This window comes from Phoxinus phoxinus, assembly GCF_949152265.1.
Source record: "Phoxinus phoxinus genome assembly, chromosome: 5".
NCBI classification, from domain to species: domain Eukaryota; kingdom Metazoa; phylum Chordata; class Actinopteri; order Cypriniformes; family Leuciscidae; genus Phoxinus; species Phoxinus phoxinus.
Window position 1 is genome coordinate 39,228,878 of NC_136880.1, and position 24,293 is coordinate 39,253,170.

Here is a 24,293-nt window from a genome sequence, read left to right on the forward strand (position 1 = left end):
CTCAGCATGTGGATAAGTGGTCGTTTGATGTATTTGCTCTGAACGAGTCGAGTGGCGACCACTCGCTCAAATTCATCTTCTATGAGCTCCTCACCCGATACGACCTCATCAGCCGCTTCAAGGTGAAAACCGCTCTTGAAGAAGTGAGAGTAGAGGGCTGTTCTAGTTATTAACACCGAGTTATTAACACCGAATCTCTGACAGATCCCTGTATCAGCGCTGGTCTCGTTTGTGGAGGCTCTGGAAGTGGGTTACAGCAAACACAAAAACCCCTACCACAACCTGATCCACGCAGCCGACGTCACACAGACCGTACACTACCTGCTCCTGAAGACAGGGATGGTGGTAAGCTAACACACACACACACACACACACACATCAGGCGTCTATGACTGGAATAAATTAGTTCAAGAGGGGCTTTTAATAACACTTATTGACCTATACAGTAGAAAGGTGAAAACATTTTTGAAGTGCTGCATGACTAGAGAAACAGAAAGAAAGTTGTCTTACCTTTTGCAATGCCAAATAGGTAGGAAAACTTCAACACCCATAATGCACTGGGCATGTTGCCGTCCAGTGCCACCCCCGCTAGTCTGCTATGGATACGCTTACCAGAGTCAAATACCGCCTTGCTTTAGCAGGAAATACTTCTTAGTAAACTTTTAGTCGCAATGGTGTTGACTTGTATTGTTCCCGGGTGCAGGCATTCAAAGAGTTAACGTTTAGCGGTAGTGGGTAACTTTAGTTTTTTCCTGTGAAGGATCCAGCACGTTGTAGGCAGAGGCTAAAGGCTGCAAAGAATCGTAAATACAGAGAGAACGCTGTGTGAAAATCTGAAAATCCTCCATGTTTGTAGTCAACATTTCAAACTGGATGACCGTGAACACAGAGAGGAAAAAACTGGAGAAATGAAATGCCGTTCTGTCAGTTCCGCCCAACTCGCCGAAGCTTACAAGTAATAAAGCTGTTTCCATAGTGCTCCATTTTGACCATAATGCCGTTTAAAGAGTAGACAAGGTATGATACCATTTTCAGTGATAAACCTACTCTTACAACTGTTCTGTTAATAACCCTCTGTCGATCTGACTGTGGAAAATGCGGAAGTACAATCTGTAGTTTTCACGGAAGCTCTGAAGCGTTTCACGTCATCCGGCGGAATTAGCTGACAAATAAACAGGAATTTTGAGTAAACATTGTTAATTTATACTTCTGACATTGTAACAATACAAAACTGATTGAAAATCAGTGAAGTTACACTTTAAATGACCAAAAACTAGTTTATATTAGCAATAGCAACACTGCTCCAGGCTTGTGGAATCTCTTCCCTCATGTTACAGCGGCGAAATGCAACGACATTACTATACCCGTCATCATCATGCTCTTGCAGCATAGACTGGTTTGTTGATTATAATGATCTAATGTGCCGTTGTTCCACTCGCTCTCAATTCAGATACGTGTTAATCATCTTGATAATGTTACGGTGACAACATGTCGAAGTCTGTAGGCACGAACTCAAGAGTAACTGCGCAGAAACCCAGCGGCGTTATCATTAATTCTGCTGACACGTTTGTGCTGGAGAACACACATACACACATCTTAAGCTTTTTAATGAACAATCATCAGGCCTGTCATAAAGCAGCGGCTTTCTGAAGAGAATCCTCATGCGCTTTTCTCATATGAGGGTCATTTACACAAATCTCTTTATCTTGCATCTGACTTGCTCACAAAGAGGCACGTCTCTCATCAGAATGCACTTCTGCAAGACAAATGCAGTGTGATGGTGTCATTTTGCACTCTGAACTGCAGTCTCTCTATTAAATGATTAAATATTAAGATGAAGTCCTCCGGGAAGCAGCGTGCAGCTGAGAGCTCAAGGTCCTTCAGAGCTTTAGATTCAAGATTGATGTGTTTCAACATCACATGTCCATTATTTTCCACTCATTCCACTCAGTGCTTTTGGCTATTTTAATTTTAAAGTGCCCATATTATACTTACTCATTTTGGGACTCTCCTAGAATACATTTACATGATTTAAAAAAAATAAATAAAATAAATTCTCATACATTGCTGCAGCACTTCTTTTCAGTTTTAGTTCCTGTCTCTTTAAAACACACCTTTCTGAAAAGTCCTGTCTGCTCTGCTCTGATTGGTCAGCTGGCCCAGTCTGTTATGATTGGTCAACCAATGGAAGTTGAAATGTAAATTGCTATTGTGACATATATCGAAGTAAAACAGCTTCTCAAACAAGAAAAAATTAAGTGCGGGATATGATTTTGTCAATCAGGAATTGATTGGATGGTTGAATGGTTGTTGTTTGTGGTATTGCAGTGATCTCATGTGATTGACAGTTTGTCCAGCCCTCACGCCAGTAAACATCATCAGAGAAGAGAAGTGATGTCACTGTGAGAGGGAGGGGAGGTTATTTTGATGAAAGATTACAAGGGCACATGGATTTGAAAAATAATAATAATAATAATGATGTGCACGGATAAATAATTTATAAGAAATACTGCAATATTGCATAAAAAATATGAATTGGGAATTTATATTTCATGGTGACAACTTCCCAAATGTTATGTTTTTGAAAGAAGTCTCTTATGCTCATCAAGCCTGCATTTATTTGATCAAAAATACAGAAAAAAACAGTATTATATATATATATATATATATGTATATATATATATATATAAATATAGCTGCAAGCAGCGATTACGGGCCCAAGCCGGTGGCACCGCCACCCCGGTGCCTTTAGTTGCACTAAAGGCACCAGGAAGACGGTGCCACCGGCTTGGGCCCTCCATCGCTGCTTGCAGCTATATTTATATATATATATATATACATATATATATATATATATATATAAAAATCCGCCACCCCGGTGCCTTTAGGGTTCCTGTGCACGACGGGCAATAACGTAACTCTGCTTTGACTGTCTGCTTTAGAGCTTGCATCAGTGTGTGTTCTGCAAAAGTGCACATTGAGGGCACATATCAACCACAAAGTATGCGTGAGCACCCTTCTGAAACCTAAAATGAAAAATTAGACACCCAGTGTCATGGACTTAACGGACACATGAAATCAGCAGCCATTGTAAGTAAACAAGACCAAAAATTCATATGAAGTGTGGTATATATAATATATATATATATATATATTAAATTTTTTAAGGGACAAGACAGAGAATTTGACTTGCCTGACCTGATTAGAACAGTGAAAAAAAAAAAAAAAAAAATGGGTTGTGCAAAAGGCTCATCGAGGGCATATTTTTTGCCAGATTTTTTTTAAAATTTTAAATATATCAAAACAGAAAGATTTTTTTACATTGAAAAACGTGCAATGAAAAAACAGGAATAGGGGAGGGGAATGACAGACAGAGGGAGACAGAGAACTTTTGAAACTAAAAAAATAACATCCTAACTTTGACAGAAAGTAGTCTTTGATAATGTTTAAATATACATAAAAATGCAGCATTGAATTAATTGAAATTAGTACACTTGTTTAAAAGAAAAAACACGTTTATACATAGTATAAAACACTAGATGGCACAATATACCTATTTTTAATAGTCTTTCTGCCCCCCTCCCCACACAGACACACACAGGAGGGGCTGTCTGTGTGTGTGGCTGCAATGTCAAGATTGCAATGTGTGTGTGTGTGTGTGTGTGTGTGTGTACGAGGATCGATCGAAAAATGGAGACATAAAAACATACTCTGTCATTTTGTTCATACAGGACATCATTCAAACTGCAAAGTGTTTCCTTATATTTGTGTACACTCGCAATAAAACACAACATTGTGCTTTTGTTAAACTATAAACTCTTGTCAAACTGTAACCTACAAATGTCACCCAACCAAAATCACACACACAACAATGTTGACTGTTTTTGTTCTGTTTCAGCAGCGAAAATAGTTAAACAAAGATCACAGCAGAACCATTGCGCATCTCAGTGTTTTTTCATTAGTGAATGATTCCGCATTTTGAAAGAATCGCTTGACTCAAAGATTCAATGATCAATCCATAAAGATCTGTGTCATTCATGAATGACTCAGTCACAGTCATTTGAACGACTCGTTTGAACGAATTAATCAATGACTCGCTCATTAAGACGGTCGCCTGGCGACACCTAAAGGAGGTTTAGTGTTATGTTTAAAAGTAGCCTTTCATTCTTTGCAACGATCGTTAATTAACTTATATTTAAAACAATCTTGTAACATTATTTAATGCATTGTTATTTTTCAGTGTAAAATATTTAATTTGATCAGCCACAGGGTAGGCTAACAGTCCTACAGTGTCTTATTCTAAATAATTTAATTTATAGATCAAATTTAGAAATTAAAATTGAACTATGAAGCATACATTTAATAAGAGTAGGGTGTGACTAGGTATAGATATTACATACAGATATTCAAATATAGTGGGCACTAGCCTATTAAAACCTGAACGTGTCCGCTTAATAAATCGTGAGCTGAATGAGTCTCAGCAAACATCAGCACAAGGAGTCCAATTTCATTAATCATGGGTGAAAAGCTGACTGAAAAGATTAAGAATAATAGGCTATTGAACACGCAATTCAAGCAATCCCACCCCCGAAATGGCGCTATGTTTAAAATTAAACGAAATGCTCACGGCTGCACGAGCAATAACGCGTTCACGGCGAGGAACGAGCAGAACAGAGTGAATGTGTTTTAGTTCATTCAGACGTCCAGTAGCCTACTTACTTTGGCTTTTAAGTTAGCGATTTAAAAGCCCCCGCTTTAATCACACATCGATTAACCGGTAGGAAAATATTCTAACAGTCACTATTTATATTGATACAATATACAATGGGCCTACCTGATTTTGATCACAAGAGGGCAGTATTGCCCTATGTATGACTTATTTTTTGACTAAATAGCGCATTCTGGCTGTTTTTTAACATATACATAATTCTTAAATTGAAAAAAAGAACAAAATGGGTTTAGATCTGATATTTGTATACTTTTATATAGAAATAAATGGTGAATAATAACATTTTTAGAAGATATGAGGCTTTTAGTGTTTCCTTTTTTGGACATTACTTTAATCCCTCGCCATAGCAAAACCGTTTGAGATATTTAATATCCGTTCACAATTTAGCATCTTTAATGTATTTTCATCATGTTGAAAAAGTTTGGTGTGAATAAAATAAACCACCGCTAAAAACTCGTAGTCTAAAGTATACCATAAATCACATTCAAACCAAAATATCTGACTTCTTGTTGGTCGGAGCTAATGACTGTAAATCAGAAAGTTGTCCGGCTCGATGTGCACAATATACATACCAAGTTTTGTGACTGCAGGTAAAACTAACCCCCCCACTTTTGTCAAAAGTAACACATTTCCTGCTGCCAGTTGGTGGCGCTATAACTTTGACTCACATTAGTTACATCCATGTGATCGGCCTCTTACAACAAACACGCTACTGAAGTTTCATCAAGATCAATAAATGTATGAAGACGTTATAACACATCGTGTTTCTCTTTTCTCGCCATAAATTCGTTTCCTCGCCACGGCCAAACCGTTTGAGATATCAAAAATCCGTCCGCAATTTAGAATCATCCATGTCTTGACTTCATGTTGACCGAGTTTGGTGGTGATCAGACTCATTTTCTTGGAGGAGTATATCAAATTCCAGGGGCGTGCGTTTTCATACCACCCACAATAGCCGACTTCCTGTTGGACTGGCGTAAAACTTAGAGCACGAAAGTTGTTCGGCCCGATGAGATCTAAATGTGTACCGAGTTTCATATTATTACATGCAAGCGTGTTTGATATACGGACAAGTGTTCGAATCCCATTCCAGGGGGCGCTGTCGAGCCCCCCTGCCACGCCCGGGTACCAGCTTCAGCCCGGCCCTGATGGCTGCGGGTTCTGACCTGTGTGCAAAATTTCAAGAGTTTTCGAGCACGTTAAGGGCCCCAAAAGTGCCCGAGATTTTGCACACAGCAGAGAAAGGGTTAAACTAAACTAGCCCCCCTCCTCACACACACACACACACAGATGCAGAGGGGCAGAGGGAAAATGCTCCAAACAGTACACATTCAAACCAAAATATCTGACTTCCTGTTGGTCGGAGCTAATGACTGTAAATTAGAAAGTTGTCCGGCTCGGGGAGATAAATATAGATACCAATTTTGGTTACTGTAGGTAAAACTAATACCCCATTTTTGACTAAAGGTGGCGCTACTGAGCCCCTTACCACGCCCGTTTCTGAAACTTCGCACATGTCTATTAGACAATAAATGTGATATGCATGTTGAGTTTCATGCAATTTGAAGTATGTTAAGAGCCTCAAATGCATCCAAAAAGAATATAAAAGTTTAAAGCGTTGCCATGGCGACAGTATTAAAGATATCAATAATCCTTTCACAGGTCTACATCTGCCGTGTGTTTACATTATACAAATGAAGTTTGAAGCAAATCGGGTAAAAATAAGAGGGTGAATTCAAAGCATTTTGAAAGTGACACACTTCCTGCTGCCAGTTGGTGGCGCTATAACTTTGACTCACAATAGTCACATCCATGTGATCGGCTTCTTACAGCAAACACACTGCTGACGTTTCATCAAGATCAGTTAATGTATGAGGATGTTATAACACACTTCCTGTTTCCAATATTCGCCATAAATTCGTTTCCTCGCCACGGCCAAACCGTTCGAGATATCAAAAATCCCCTCGCAATTTTTCATCCTCAATGTCTTGACTTCATGCACACCGAGTTTCGTGGTGATTGTTTGAATCGTCTAGGAGGAGTATTTTAAATTCCATTGAATGCGTTTTTCTAACTACCCCAAATAGCCGACTTCCTGTTGGGCTGGGGTAAAAAGTCAGAGCATGAAGGATATATGAACCGATGAGATCTATAAGTGTACCGAGTTTCATATTATTTCATGCAAGCGTGTTTGATTTATGGACCAAGTTTTCGGACCCCGTTCCAGGGGGCGCTGTCGAGCCCCCCTGCCACGCCCGGGTACCAGCTTCAGTCCGGCTCTAATGGCCGCGGGTTCTGACCCGTGTGCAAAGTTTCAAGAGTTTTTGAGCACGTTAAGGCCCCCAAAAGTGCCCGAATAGTCGTAAGAAAAATAATAATAAATATAGCTGCAAGCAGCGATTACGGGCCCAAGCCGGTGGCACCGCCACCCCGGTGCCTTTAGTTACACTAAAGGCACCGGGCTGGCGCTGCCACCGGCTTGGGCCCTCCATCGCTGCTTGCAGCTATATTTATATATATATATATATATATATATATATATATATATATATATATATATATATATATATATAAAAAGCCGCCACCCCGTTGCCTTTCGGGTTCCTGTGCACGACGGGAAATATCGTAACCCCGCTTTGACTCTCGAGAAGAAGTCTGCTTTAGAGCTTGTATCAGTGTGAGTCTTTCTGCTCCCCTCCAAACACACACAGAAAAGGGGGGGCTGTCTGTGAGTGTGCCCTCCCTCCCTCCCTCCCTCCCTCCCCCCCTCCCTCCCCACACACACACACACACACACACACACACCGAGAGAATGGCAGGGGGAACTCTGTCAGAGAGAGACAAAACCACATTCAAACCAAAATATCTGACTTCCTGTTGGTCGGAGCTAATGACTGTAAATGAGAAAGTTGTCCGGATCGATAAGCACAATATACAGATCGAGTTTTGTGACTGTAGGTAAAAATAACCCCACCACTTTAGTCAAAAGTATCTTGAAAGTAACACACTTCTTGCTGCCAGTTGGTGGCGCTATAACTTTGACTCACATTAGTTACATCCATGTGATGGGCCTCTTACAGCGAGCACAATGCTGAAGTTTCATCAAGATCAATTAATGTATGAAGACGTTATAACACATCGTGTTTCTCTTTTCTCGCCATAAATTTGTTTCCTCGCCACGGCCAAACCGTTCGAGATATCAAAAATCCGTCCGCAATTTAGCATCCTCAATGTCTTGACTTCATGCTGACCGAGTTTGGTGAAGATCAAATTAAATTTCTTGGAGGAGTATATAAAATTCCAGGGGCGTGCGTTTTCATACAACCCATAATAGCCGACTTCCTGTTGGGCTGGCGTAAAACTTAGAGCACGAAAGTTGTTCGGCCCGATGAGATCTATATGTGTACCGAGTTTCATACTAATTCATGCAATATTCAGTTTGATATATGGACCAAGTTTTCGGACCCCGTTAAAGGGGGCGCTGTTGAGCCCCCCTGCCACGCCCGGGTACCAGCTTCAGCCCAGCCCTGATGGCCGCAGGTTCTGACTTGTGTGCAAAGTTTCAAGAGTTTTCGAGCACGTTAAGGGCCCCAAAAGTGCCCGAGAAGTCCCACACAGCAGAGAAAGGGTTAAAATAAAGCCCCCCTCCTCTCTCACACACACAGACACTGAGAGAGAGACTGGCAAAATTCCCATCAAATCACATTCAAACCAAAATATCTGACTTCCTGTTGGTCGGAGCTAATGACTGTAAATTAGAAAGTTGTCCGGCTCGGGGAGATAAATATAAATACCGATTTTTGTTACTGTAGGTAAAACTAATACCCCATTTTTGACTAAAGGTGGCGAAAGTGACATTTTGAAAGTGACACACTTCCTGCTGCCAGTTGGTGGCGCTATAACTTTGACTCACAATTGTCACATCCATGTGATCGGCCTCTTACAGCGAACACACTGCTGAAGTTTCATCAAGATCAATTTATGTATGAGGATGTTATAACACACTTCCTGTTTACAATATTCGCCATTAATTTGTTTCCTCACCACGGCCAAACCGTTCGAGATATCAAAAATCCCCTCGCAATTTATCATCCTCCATGTCTTGACTTCATGCACACCGAGTTTCGTGGTCATCGGATGAATTCTCTTGGAGAAGTGTTTCAAATGCCAGAACATGCATTTCCATACAACCCATAATAGCTGACTTCCTGTTGGGCTGGCGTAAAACTTAGAGCACGAAAGTTGTCCGGCCCGATGATATCTAAATGTGTACCGAGTTTCATATTATTACATGCAAGCGTGTTTGATATACGGACAAGTGTTTGAATCCCATTCCAGGGGGCGCTGTCGAGCCCCCCTGCCACGCCCGGGTCCCAGCTTCAGCGCGGCCCTAATGGCCGCGGGTTCTGACATTTGTGCAAAGTTTCAAGAGTTTTTGAGCACGTTAAGGCCCCCAAAAGTGCCCAAAAGGTAGTAAAATAATAATAATAAAGAATAATAATAATAATAATAAATAATAATCCGAAGGAAAACAATAGGGCCTTCGCCTTTTCAAGGCTTGGGCCCTAAATATATATATATAAATAAATATAGCTGCAAGCAGCGATTACGGGCCCAAGCCGGTGGCACCGCCACCCTGGTGCCTTTAGTTACACTAAAGGCACCGGGCTGGCGCTGCCACCGGCTTGGGCCCTCCATCGCTGCTTGCAGCTATATTTATTTATATATATATATATATATATATATATATATATATATATATATATATATATATATATATATATATATATATATATATATATATATATAAAAAGCCGCCACCCCGCTGCCTTTCGGGTTCCTGTGCACGACGGGCAATAACGTAACCCCGCTTTGACTGTCGAGAAGAAGTCTGCTTTAGAGCTTGCATCAGTGTGAGTCTTTCTGCTCCCCTCCAAACACACACAGAAAAGGGGGGGGCTGTCTGTGTGTGTGCCCTCCCTCCCTCCCTCCCCCCCCCCCCCCCCCCACACACACACACACAGAGAATGGCAGGGGGAACTCTGTCAGAGAGAGACAAAACCACATTCAAACCAAAATATCTGACTTCCTGTTGGTCGGAGCTAATGACTGTAAATTAGAAAGTTGTCCGGATCGATAAGCACAATATACAGACCGAGTTTTGTGACTGTAGGTAAAAATAACCCACCCACTTTAGTCAAAAGTATCTTGAAAGTAACACACTTCCTGCTGCCAGTTGGTGGCGCTATAACTTTGACTCACAATAGTCACATCCATGTGATCGCCCTCTTACAACAAACACACTGCTGAAGTTTCATCAAGATCAATAAATGTATGAAGACGTTATAACACATTGTGTTTTTCTTTTCTCGCCATAACTTCGTTTCCTCGCCACGGCCAAACCGTTCGAGATATCAAAAATCCGTCCGCAATTTAGCGTCCTCAATGTCTTGACTTCATGCTGACCGAGTTTGGTGGCGATAGGATAATTTTTCTTGGACGAGTATATCAAATTCCAGGGGCATGCATTTTCATACAGCCCATAATAGCCGACTTCCTGTTGGACTGGCGTAAAACTTAGAGCACGAAAGTTGTTCGGCCCGATTAAATCTATATGTGTACCGAGTTTCATATTATTACATGCAAACGTGTTTGATATATGGACCAAGTTTTTCGGACCACGTTCAAGGGGGCGCTGTTGAGCTCCCCTGCCACGCCCGGGTACCAGCTTCAGCCCAGCCCTGATGGCCGCAGGTTCTGACCTGTGTGCAAAGTTTCAAGAGTTTTCGAGCACGTTAAGGGCCCCAAAAGTGCCCGAGAAGTCCCACACAGCAGAGAAAGGGTTAAAATAAAGCCCCCCTCCCCTCCTCACACACACATACACAGATCCCCCCCCCCTCCCCTCCCCACACAGACAGACACACACACACACACACAGAGAATGGCAGAGACAGAGAGAGACACAATCCACATTCAAACCACAATATCTGACTTTCTGTTGGTCGCAGCTAATGACTGTAAATTAGAAAGTTGTCCGGATCGAAGAGAAGAATATACGTACCGAGTTTGGTTACTGTAGGTCAAACTAATACCCCATTTTTGACTAAAGGTGGCGCTACTGAGCCCCTCCACCGCGCCCATTTCTGAAACTTCACACATGCCTAGTACCTAATAAATCTGATATGCATGTTGAGTTTCATGCAATTTGAAGCATGTTAAGAGCCTCAAATGCACCCAAAAAGAATATAAAAGTTTAAAGCGTTGCCATGGCAACAGTATTTAAGATATCAATAATTCTTTCACAGGTCTACATCTGCCGTGTGTTTACATTATACACATAAAGTTTGAAGCAAATCGGGTAAAAATAAGAGGGTGAATTCAAAGCATTTTGAAAGTGACACACTTCCTGCTGCCAGTTGGTGGCGCTATAACTTTGACTCACAATAGTCACACCCATGTGATCGGCCTCTTACAGCGAACACACTGCTTAAGTTTCATCAAGATCAGTTAATGTATGAGGATGTTATAACACACTTCCTGTTTCCAATATTCGCCATAAATTCGTTTCCTCGCCACGGCCAAACCGTTCGAGATATCAAAAATCCCCTGGCAATTTTTCATCCTCCATGTCTTGACTTCATGCACACCGAGTTTCGTGGTGATTGGTTGAATCGTCTAGGAGGAGTATTTTAAATTCCATTGCATGTGTTTTTTAAACTACGCCAAATAGCCGACTTCCTGTTGGGCTGGGGTAAAAAGTCAGAGCACGAAGGATATATGAACCGATGAGATCTATAAGTGTACCGAGTTTCATATTATTTCATGCAAGCGTGTTTGATTTATGGACCAAGTTTTCGGACCCCGTTCCAGGGGGCGCTGTCGAGCCCCCCTGCCACGCCCGGGTACCAGCTTTAGTCCGGCTCTAATGGCCGCGGGTTCTGACCCGTGTGCAAAGTTTCAAGAGTTTTTGAGCACGTTAAGGCCCCCAAAAGTGCCCGAATAGTCGTAAGAAAAATAATAATAAATATAGCTGCAAGCAGCGATTACGGGCCCAAGCCGGTGGCACCGCCACCCTGGTGCCTTTAGTTACACTAAAGGCACCGGGCTGGCGCTGCCACCGGCTTGGGCCCTCCATCGCTGCTTGCAGCTATATTTATTTATTTATATATATATATATATATATATATATATATAAATATATATATATATATATATAAAAAGCCGCCACCCCGTTGCCTTTCGGGTTCCTGTGCACGACGGGCAATAACGTAACCCCGCTTTGACTGTCGAGAAGAAGTCTGCTTTAGAGCTTGAATCAGTGTGAGTCTTTCTGCTCCCCTCCAAACACACACAGAAAAGGGGGGGGACTCACATTAGTTACATCCATGTGATCGCTCTCTTACAACAAACACGCTACTGAAGTTTCATCAAGATCAATTAATGTATGAAGACGTTATAACACATCGTGTTTCTCTTTTCTCGCCATAATTTCGTTTCCTCGCCACGGCCAAACTGTTCGAGATATCAAAAATCCGTCAGCAATTTAGTATCCTCAATGTCTTGTCGTCAGGCTGACCGAGTTTGGTTGCGATTGGATGAATTTTCTAGAAAGAGTGTTTCAAATTCCAGGGGCATGCGTTTTCATACCACCCATAATAGCCGACTTCCTGTTGGGCTGGCGTAAAACTTAGAGCACGAAAGTTGTTCGGCCCGATGAGATCTAAATGTGTACCGAGTTTCATATTATTACATGCAAGCGTGTTTGATATACGGACAAGTGTTTGAATCCCATTCCAGGGGGCGCTGTCGAGCCCCCCTGCCACACCCGGGTACCAGCTTCAGCCTCGCCCTGATGGCCGCGGGTTCTGACCTGTGTGCAAAATTTCAAGAGTTTTCGAGCACGTTAAGGGCCCCAAAAGTGCCCGAGATTTTGCACACAGCAGAGAAAGGGTTAAACTAAACTAGCCCCCCTCCTCACACACACACACACACACATACACAGATCCCCCCCTCCCCTCCACACCCCACACAGACAGACACACACACACAGAATGGCAGAGAGACAGAGAGAGACACAATTCACATTCAAACCACAATATCTGACTTTCTGTTGGTCGGAGCTAATGACTGTAAATTAGAAAGTTGTTCGGCTTGATAAGATCAATATACACGCTGAGTTTTGTAACTGTAGGTAAAACTATAACTAAGTTATAACACACTTTATGCATCCTTTTTTAATCATAAATTCGTTTCCTCGCCACGGCCAAACCGTTCGAGATATCAAAAATCCGTCCGCAATTTAGCATCCTCCATGTCTTGACTTCATGCACACCGAGTTTCGTGGTCATCGGATGAATTCTCTGGGAGAAGTGTTTCAAATGCCAGAACATGCGTTTCCATACAGCCCATAATAGCCGACTTCCTGTTGGACTGGCGTAAAACTTAGAGCACGAAAGTTGTTCGGCCCGATGAGATCTATATGTGTACCGAGTTTCATATTATTACATGCAAGCGTGTTTGATATATGGACATGTTTTTGAATCCCATTCCAGGGGGCGCTGCCGAGCCCCCCTGCCACGCCCGGGTACCAGCTTCAGGCCGGCCCTGATGGCCGCAGGTTCTGACCTGTGTACAAAGTTTCAAGAGTTTTCGAGCACGTTAAGGGCCCCAAAAGTGCCCGAGAAGTCCCACACAGCAGAGAAAGGGTTAAAATAAAGCCCCCCTCCTCTCTCACACACACAGACACTGAGAGAGACTGGCAAAATTCCCATCAAATCACATTCAAACCAAAATATCTGACTTCCTGTTGGTCGGAGCTAATGACTGTAAATTAGAAAGTTGTCCGGCTCGTGGAGATAAATATAGATACCGATTTTTGTTACTGTAGGTAAAACTAATACCCCATTTTTGACTAAAGGTGGCGCTACTGAGCCCCTTACCACGCCCGTTTCTGAAACTTTGCACAAGTGTACTAGGCAATAAATGTAAAGTGTCTGTCGAGTTTCATGCAATTTCAAGTATGCTAAGAGTCTCAAAAACTTTAAAAAAGAATATTAAAGTTTGATGCGTTGCCATGGCAACAGTATTTAAGATATAAATAATCCTTTCACAGGTCTACATCTGCCGTGTGTTTACATTATACAGATGAAGTTTGAAGCAAATCGGGTAAAAATAAGAGGGTGATTTCAAAGCATTTTGAAAGTGACACACTTCCTGCTGCCAGTTGGTGGCGCTATAACTTTGACTCACAATAGTCACATCCATGTGATCGGCCTCTTACAGCGAACACACTGCTGAAGTTTCATCAAGATCAGTTAATGTATGAGGATGTTATAACACACTTCCTGTTTCCAATATTCGCCATAAATTCGTTTCCTCGCCACGGCCAAACCGTTCGAGATATCAAAAATCCCCTCGCAATTTATCATCCTCCATGTCTTGACTTCATGCACACCGAGTTTCGTGGTCATCCGATGAATTCTCTAGGACAAGTGTTTCAAATGCCAGAACATGCGTTTCCATACAACCCATAATAACCGACTTCCTGTTGGACTGGCGTAAAACTTAGAGCACGAAAGTTGTTCGGCCCAATGAGATCTATACGTGTACCGAGTTTCATATTATTACATGCAAGCGTGTTTGAGATATGGACATGTTTTTGAATCCCATTCCAGGGGGCGCTGGCGAGCCCCCCTGCCACGCCCGGGGCCCCAGCTTCAGTCGGGCCCTAATGGCCGCGGGTTCTGACATTTGTGCAAAGTTTCAAGAGTTTTTGAGCACGTTAAGGCCCCCAAAAGTGCCCAAAAGGTAGTAAAATAATAATAATAATAAAGAAGAAGAAGAAGAATAAATATAGCTGCAAGCAGCGATTACGGGCCCAAGCCGGTGGCACCACCACCCTGGTGCCTTTAGTTACACTAAAGGCACCGGGCTGGCGCTGCCACCGCCTTGGGCCCTCCATCGCTGCTTGCAGCTATATTTATTTATATATATATATATATATATATAAAAAGCCGCCACCCCCGTTGCCTTTCGGGTTCCTGTGCACGACGGGCAATAACGTAACCCCGCTTTGACTGTCGAGAAGAAGTCTGCTTTAGAGCTTGTATCAGTGTGAGTATTTCTGCTCCCCTCCAAACACACACAGAAAAGGGGGGGCTGTCTGTGTGTGTGCCCTCCCTCCCTCCCCACACACAGAGAGAGACAAAACCACATTCAAACCAAAATATCTGACTTCCTGTTGGTCGGAGCTAATGACTGTAAATGAGAAAGTTGTCCGGATCGATAAGCACAATATACAGACCGAGTTTTGTGACTGTAGGTAAAAATACCCCCCCACACTTTAGTCAAAAGTATCTTGAAAGTAACACACTTCCTGCTGCCAGTTGGTGGCGCTATAACTTTGACTCATAATAGTCACATCCATGTGATCGCCCTCTTACAACAAACACACTGCTGAAGTTTCATCAAGATCAATAAATGTATGAAGACGTTATAACACATTGTATTTTTCTTTTCTCGCCATAACTTCGTTTCCTCGCCACGGCCAAACCGTTCGAGATATCAAAAATCCGTCCGCAATTTAGCGTCCTCAATGTCTTTACTTCATGCTGACCGAGTTTGGTGGCGATAGGATAATTTTTCTTGGAGGAGTATATCAAATTCCAGGGGCATGCATTTTCATACAGCCCATAATGGCCGACTTCCTGTTGGACTGGCGTAAAACTTAGAGCACGAAAGTTGTTCGGCCCGATTAAATCTATATGTGTACCGAGTTTCATATTATTACATGCAAACGTGTTTGATATATGGACCAAGTTTTCGGACCACATTCAAGGGGGCGCTGTTGAGCTCCCCTGCCACGCCCGGGTACCAGCTTCAGGCCGGCCCTGATGGCCGCAGGTTCTGACCTGTGTGCAAAGTTTCAAGAGTTTTCGAGCACGTTAAGGGCCCCAAAAGTGCTCGAGAAGTCCCACACAGCAGAGAAAGGGTTAAAATAAAGCCCCCCTCCTCTCTCACACACACAGACACTGAGAGAGACTGGCAAAATTCCCATCAAATCACATTCAAACCAAAATATCTGACTTCCTGTTGGTCGGAGCTAATGACTGTAAATTAGAAAGTTGTCCGGCTCGTGGAGATAAATATAGATACCGTTTTTTGTTACTGTAGGTAAAACTAATACCCCCTTTTTGACTAAAGGTGGCGCTACTGAGCCCCTTACCACGCCCATTTCTGAAACTTTGCACAATTGTACTAGGCAATAAATGTAAAGTGTCTGTCGAGTTTCATGCAATTTCAAGTATGCTAAGAGTCTCAAAAACTTTAAAAAAGAATATTAAAGTTTGATGCGTTGCCATGGCAACAGTATTTAAGATATCAATAATCCTTTCACAGGTCTACATCTGCCGTGTGTTTACATTATACAGATGAAGTTTGAAGCAAATCGGTAAAAATAAGAGGGTGATTTCAAAGCATTTTGAAAGTGACACACTTCCTGCTGCCAGTTGGTGGCGCTATAACTTTGACTCACAATAGTCACATCCATGTGATCGGCCTCTTACAGCGAACACACTGCTGAAGTTTCATCAAGATCAATTAATGTATGAGGATGTTATAACACACTTCCTGTTTCCAATATTCGCCATAAATTTGTTTCCTCGCCACGGCCAAACCGTTCGAGATATCAAAAATCCCCTCGCAATTTATCATCCTCCATGTCTTGGCTTCATGCACACCGAGTTTCGTGGTCATCCGATGAATTCTCTAGGACAAGTGTTTCAAATGCCAGAACATGCGTTTCCATACAACCCATAATAACCGACTTCCTGTTGGACTGGCGTAAAACTTAGAGCACGAAAGTTGTTCGGCCCGATGAGATATATATTTGTACCGAGTTTCATATTATTACATGCAAGCGTGTTTGAGATATGGACATGTTTTTGAATCCCATTCCAGGGGGCGCTGGCGAGCCCCCCTGCCACGCCCGGGTCCCAGCTTCAGTCCGGCTCTAATGGCCGCGGGTTCTGACATTTGTGCAAAGTTTCAAGAGTTTTTGAGCACGTTAAGGCCCCCAAAAGTGCCCAAAAGGTAGTAAAATAATAATAATAAAGAAGAAGAAGAAGAATAAATAATAATCCGAAGGAAAACAATAGGGCCTTCGCCTTTTCAAGGCTTGGGCCCTAATAATCCTTAGAAAAACAATAGGGCCTTCGCCTTTTCAAGGCTTGGGCCCTAAATATATATATATACGGGCCCAAGCCGGTGGCACCGCCACCCCGGTGCCTTTAGTTACACTAAAGGCACCGAGGTGGCGGTGCCACCGGCTTGGGCCCTCCATCGCTGCTTGCAGCTATATTTATTTATATATATATATATATATATATATATATATATATATATATATATATATATATATATATATATATATATATAAACCGCCACCCCGGTGCCTTTAGGGTTCCTGTGCACGACGGGCAATAACGTAACTCCGCTTTGACTGTCGAGAAGAAGTCTGCTTTAGAGCTTGCATCAGTGTGGGTTCTGCAAAAGTGCGCATCGAGGGCACATATCAACCACAAAGTATGCGTGAGCACCCTTCTGAAACCTAAAATGAAAAATTAGACACCCTACAGTCTCATGGACTTAACGGTAACGGACACATGAAATCAGCAGCCATTGTAAGTACACAAGACCAAAAATTAATATGAAGTGTGGTATATATATTCATTGAAATTACTGTACTTTAAAACACTTGTTTAAAAGAAAAAACACATGTATACATAGTATAAAACACTAGATGCCACAATATACCTATTTTTAATAGAGTCTTTCTGCCCCCCTCCCCACACACACAGAGACAGGGGGGCTGTCTGTGTGTGTGCCCTCCCTCCCCTCCCCACACAGACACACACGGGGGGGGAGTGTCAGACAGACAGACAGACAGACACACACACACACACACACACACACACACACACAGAATGGCAGGGGGAACTCTGTCGGAGAGAGACAAAACCACATTCAAACCAAAATATCTGACTTCCTGTTGGTCGGAGCTAATGACTGTAAATGAGAAAGTTGTCCGGCTCGATAAGCACAATATACATACCGAGTTTTGTGACTGTAGGTAAAAATACCCCCCCCACTTTAGTCAAAAGCATCTTGAAAGTAACACACTTCCTGCTGCCAGTTGGTGGCGCTATAACTTTGACTCACATTAGTTACATCCATGTGATCGGCCTCTTACAAAAAACACGCTACTGAAGTTTCATCAAGATCAGTTAATGTATGAAGACGTTATAACACATCGTGTTTCTCTTTTCTCGCCATAAATTCGTTTCCTCGCCATGGCCAAACCGTTCGAGATATCAAAAATCCGTCCGCAATTTAGCATCCTCAATGTCTTGACTTCATGCTGACCGAGTTTGGTGAAGATCAAATTAAATTTCTTGGAGGAGTATATCAAATTCCAGGGGCGTGCGTTTTCATACAACCCATAATAGCCGACTTCCTGTTGGGCTGGCGTAAAACTTAGAGCACGAAAGTTGTTCGGCCCGATGAGATCTATATGTGTACCGAGTTTCATACTAATTCATGCAATATTCAGTTTGATATAGGGACCAAGTTTTCGGACCCCGTTAAAGGGGGCGCTGTTGAGCCCCCCTGCCACGCCCGGGTACCAGCTTCAGCCCGGCCCTGATGGCCGCAGGTTCTGACCTGTGTGCAAAGTTTCAAGAGTTTTCGAGCACGTTAAGGGCCCCAAAAGTGCCCGAGATTTTGCACACAGCAGAGAAAGGGTTAAAATAAAGCCCCCCTCCTCTCTCACACACACAGACACTGAAGCCCCATTCACACAGCACTTTGAACCCGGCAAATTGCCGGCAAATTGCCGGAACGCCTTCTGTGTGAACGCAAACACGACCCGGGTTTAATGCCGGGATCGATGCCGGGTTGGGGACCTAGTAACATTGCCGTGTTCAGACCCGGAACGCGCGCTGTGTGAACAAAAGCCAGGAAAAATGCCGTAAGGGGTGTGTCGTAGTGATGATGCACGAGCCTTCGCAATGACAGTTATCGTGCGACTCTGTTACTCTGTTAGAAGAAAGTTTGTGTTCGTCATCGATACAAGAAAGAACGAAAAGATGTCTGCAAACTGGACTGAAGCAGAGACCCGAGAGCTCCTTGCAATCCGCGCCGAAGCTGAGATCGTTCGCCAGCTTTGTGGAACGGTACGTGATGCGTTAGTGTACGACCGAATCCGAAAAAAATGATCGAGCGTGCGTACCTTATACGTCACATCATAACGTCACGCGTCTATCCGGGACATACCCGGGTTGTGTGTGAACGCGCTCTCTGATTCCGGCAAATCACTGGCAGTGTGAATGAACCATTTTCAAACGAACCCGGGTCAAATCCCGGGTCACTTTATCCGTGTATTTTCCGGAATCTCTGTGTGAAAGGGGCTTGAGAGAGACTGGCAAAATTCCCATCAAATCACATTCAAACCAAAATATCTGACTTCCTGTTGGTCGGAGCTAATGACTGTAAATTAGAAAGTTGTCCGGCTCGGGGAGATAAATATAAATACCGATTTTTGTTACTGTAGGTAAAACTAATACCCCATTTTTGACTAAAGGTGGCGCTACTGAGCCCCTTACCACGCCCGTTTCTGAAACTTCACACATGCCTAGTACCTAATAAATCTGATATGCATGTTGAGTTTCATGCAATTTGAAGCATGTTAAGAGCCTCAAATGCACCCAAAAAGAATATAAAAGTTTAAAGCGTTGCCATGGCAACAGTATTTAAGATATCAATAATTCTTTCACAGGTCTACATCTGCCGTGTGTTTACATTATACACATAAAGTTTGAAGCAAATCGGGTAAAAATAAGAGGGTGAATTCAAAGCATTTTGAAAGTGACACACTTCCTGCTGCCAGTTGGTGGCGCTATAACTTTGACTCACAATAGTCACATCCATGTGATCGGCCTCTTACAGCGAACACACTGCTGAAGTTTCATCAAGATCAATTAATGTATGAGGATGTTATAACACACTTCCTGTTTCCAATATTCGCCATAAATTCGTTTCCTCGCCACGGCCAAACCGTTCGAGATATCAAAAATCCCCTCGCAATTTATCATCCTCCATGTCTTGACTTCATGCACACCGAGTTTCGTGGTGATTGGTTGAATCGTCTAGGAGGAGTACTTTAAATTCCATTGCATGTGTTTTTTAAACTACGCCAAATAGCCGACTTCCTGTTGGGCTGGGGTAAAAAGTCAGAGCACGAAGGATATATGAACCGATGAGATCTATAAGTGTACCGAGTTTCATATTATTACACGCAAGCGTGTTTGATTTATGGACCAAGTTTTCGGACCCCGTTCCAGGGGGCGCTGTCGAGCCCCCCTGCCACGCCCGGGTACCAGCTTCAGTCCGGCTCTAATGGCCGCGGGTTCTGACATTTGTGCAAAGTTTCAAGAGTTTTTGAGCACGTTAAGGCCCCCAAAAGTGCCCAAAAGGTAGTAATATAATAATAATAATAATAGAGAAGAATAATCCGGAGGAAAACAATAGGGCCTTCGCCTTTTCAAGGCTTGGGCCCTAAATATAGCTGCAAGCAGCGATTACGGGCCCAAGCCGGTGGCACCGCCACCCCGGTGCCTTTAGTTGCACTAAAGGCACCAGGAAGACGGTGCCACCGGCTTGGGCCCTCCATCGCTGCTTGCAGCTATATTTATTTATATATATATATATATACATATATATATATATATATATATATATATATATATATATATATATATATATATATATAAAAATCCGCCACCCCGGTGCCTTTAGGGTTCCTGTGCACGACGGGCAGTAACGTAACTCTGCTTTGACTGTCCAGAAGAAGTCTGCTTTAGAGCTTGCATCAGTGTGGGTTCTGCAAAAGTGCGCATTGAGGGCACATATCAACCACAAAGTATGCGTGAGCACCCTTCTGAAACCTAAAATGAAAAATTAGACACCCAGTCTCATGGACTTAACGGACACATGAAATCAGCAGCCATTGTAAGTAAACAAGACCAAAAATTCATATGAAGTGTGGTATATATAATATATATATATATATTACATTTTTTAAGGGACAAGACAGAGAATTTGACTTGCCTGACCTGATTAGAACAGTGAAAAAATAAAATAAAAAAATGGGTTGTGCAAAAGGCTCATCGAGGGCAGATTTTTTGCCAGATTTTTTTTAAAAGTTTAAATATATCAAAACAGAAAGATTTTTTTACATTGAAAAACGTGCAATGAAAAAACAGGAATAGGGGAGGGGAATGACAGACAGAGGGAGACAGAGAACTTTTGAAACTAAAAAAATAACATCCTAACTTTGACAGAAAGTAGTCTTTGATAATGTTTAAATATACATAAAAATGCAGCATTGAATTAATTGAAATTAGTGTACTTTAAAACACTTGTTTAAAAGAAAAAACACATTTATACATAGTATAAAACACTAGATGGCACAATATACCTATTTTTAATAGTCTTTCTGCCCCCCTCCCCACACAGACACACACAGGAGGGGCTGTCTGTGTGTGTGGCTGCAATGTCAAGATTGCAATGTGTGTGTGTGTGTGTGTGTGTGTGTGTACGAGGATCGATCGAAAAATGGAGACATAAAAACATACTCTGTCATTTTGTTCATACAGGACATCATTCAAACTGCAAAGTGTTTCCTTATATTTGTGTACACTCGCAATAAAACACAACATTGTGCTTTTGTTAAACTATAAACTCTTGTCAAACTGTAACCTACAAATGTCACCCAACCAAAATCACACACACACACACACAACAATGTTGACTGTTTTTGTTCTGTTTCAGCAGCGAAAATAGTTAAACAAAGATCACAGCAGAACCATTGCGCATCTCAGTGTTTTTTCATTAGTGAATGATTCCGCATTTTGAAAGAATCGCTTGACTCAAAGATTCAATGATCAATCCATAAAGATCTGTGTCATTCATGAATGACTCAGTCATTTGAACGACTCGTTTGAACGAATGAATCAATGACTCGCTCATTAAGACGGTCGCCTGGCGACACCTAAAGGAGGTTTAGTGTTATGTTTAAAAGTAGCCTTTCATTCTTTGCAACGATCGTTAATTAACTTATATTTAAAACAATCTTGTAACATTATTTAATGCATTGTTATTTTTCAGTGTAAAATATTTAATTTGATCAGCCACAGGGTAGGCTAACAGTCCTACAGTGTTATTATTCTAAATAATTTAATTTATAGATCAAATTTAGAAATTAAAATTGAACTATGAAGCATACATTTAATAAGAGTAGGGTGTGACTAGGTATAGATATTACATACAGATATTCAAATATAGTGGGCACTAGCCTATTAAAACCTGAACGTGTCCGCTTAATAAATCGTGAGCTGAATGAGTCGCAGCAAACATCAGCACAAGGAGTCCAATTTCATTAATCATGAGTGAAGAGCTGACTGAAAAGATTAAGAATAATAGGCTATTGAACACGCAATTCAAGCAATCCCACCCCCGAAATGGCGCTATGTTTAAAATTAAACGAAATGCTCACGGCTGCACGAGCAATAACGCGTTCACGGCGAGGAACGAGCAGAACAGAGTGAATGTGTTTTAGTTCATTCAGACGTCCAGTAGCCTACTTACTTTGGCTTTTAAGTTAGCGATTTAAAAGCCCCCGCTTTAATCACACATCGATTAACCGGTAGGAAAATATTCTAACAGTCACTATTTAAATAGATACAATATACAATGGGCCTACCTGATTTTGATCACAAGAGGGCAGTATTGCCCTATGTATGACTTATTTTTTGACTAAATAGCGCATTCTGGCTGTTTTTTAACATATACATAATTCTTAAATTGAAAAAAAGAACAAAATGGGTTTAGTTCTGATATTTGTATACTTTTATATAGAAATAAATGGTGAATAATAACATTTTTAGAAGATATGAGGCTTTTAGTGTTTCCCTTTTTTGGACATTACTTTAATCCCTCGCCATAGCAAAACCGTTTGAGATATTTAATATCCGTTCACAATTTAGCATCTTTAATGTATTTTCATCATGTTGAAAAAGTTTGGTGTGAATAAAATAAACCACTGCTAAAAACTCGTAGTCTAAAGTATACCATAAATCACATTCAAACCAAAATATCTGACTTCTTGTTGGTCGGAGCTAATGACTGTAAATCAGAAAGTTGTCCGGCTCGATGTGCACAATATACATACCAAGTTTTGTGACTGCAGGTAAAACTAACCCCCCCACTTTTGTCAAAAGTAACACATTTCCTGCTGCCAGTTGGTGGCGCTATAACTTTGACTCACATTAGTTACATCCATGTGATCGGCCTCTTACAACAAACACGCTACTGAAGTTTCATCAAGATCAATAAATGTATGAAGACGTTATAACACATCGTGTTTCTCTTTTCTCGCCATAAATTCGTTTCCTCGCCACGGCCAAACCGTTTGAGATATCAAAAATCCGTCCGCAATTTAGAATCATCCATGTCTTGACTTCATGCTGACCGAGTTTGGTGGTGATCAGACTCATTTTCTTGGAGGAGTATATCAAATTCCAGGGGCATGCGTTTTCATACCACCCACAATAGCCGACTTCCTGTTGGACTGGCGTAAAACTTAGAGCACGAAAGTTGTTCGGCCCGATGAGATCTAAATGTGTACCGAGTTTCATATTATTACATGCAAGCGTGTTTGATATACGGACAAGTGTTCGAATCCCATTCCAGGGGGCGCTGTCGAGCCCCCCTGCCACGCCCGGGTACCAGCTTCAGCCCGGCCCTGAGGGTTCTGACCTGTGTGCAAAATTTCAAGAGTTTTCGAGCACGTTAAGGGCCCCAAAAGTGCCCGAGATTTTGCACACAGCAGAGAAAGGGTTAAACTAAAATATAGCTGCAAGCAGCGATTACGGGCCCAAGCCGGTGGCACCGCCACCCTGGTGCCTTTAGTTACACTAAAGGCACCGGGCTGGCGCTGCCACCGGCTTGGGCCCTCCATCGCTGCTTGCAGCTATATTTATTTATATATATATATATATATATATATATATATATATATATATATATATATATATATATAAAAAGCCGCCACCCCGTTGCCTTTCGGGTTCCTGTGCACGACGGGCAATAACGTAACCCCGCTTTGACTGTCGAGAAGAAGTCTGCTTTAGAGCTTGCATCAGTGTGAGTTAGAGGATGGATACCCGACCCGAGCCCGACGAGACCCGCCGGTACCCGACGGGCCGGGCCGGGTTCGGACAGATATTTAGAAATGATGTTCGGGTTCGGGTCGGGCTCGGTCACATCAGCGCGATAAGGCATTGAACATTTTAAATTTAAAACAGCTTATTATGTAGGTAGCCGATGTGCCTGATGCTTTCACTTGATGCAAACGTTCGTTTTTGTGATTAAAATACATGTAAAATATTACCATAACATCCGTCTTCCTGTGTGCGGACATTTGTTTATGTAGCCGTGACAACGAAAC

At 42.2% G+C, this 24,293-nt stretch overlaps 1 protein-coding gene across 4 annotated transcripts in view; it reads left to right on the top strand.

Moving 5' to 3' along the window:
- The window catches only part of pde1cb (phosphodiesterase 1C, calmodulin-dependent b), a 141,658-nt gene that overhangs the window by 77,980 nt on the left and 39,385 nt on the right, over positions 1-24,293 (top strand). For all 4 annotated transcript variants that reach the window (XM_079612780.1, XM_079612779.1, XM_079612781.1 and 1 more), the window contains 2 exons: positions 6-122; positions 205-345. In XM_079612780.1, coding sequence (XP_079468906.1) covers positions 6-122; positions 205-345 — 258 coding nt within the window. The remainder of the gene's footprint in view (positions 1-5; positions 123-204; positions 346-24,293) is intronic.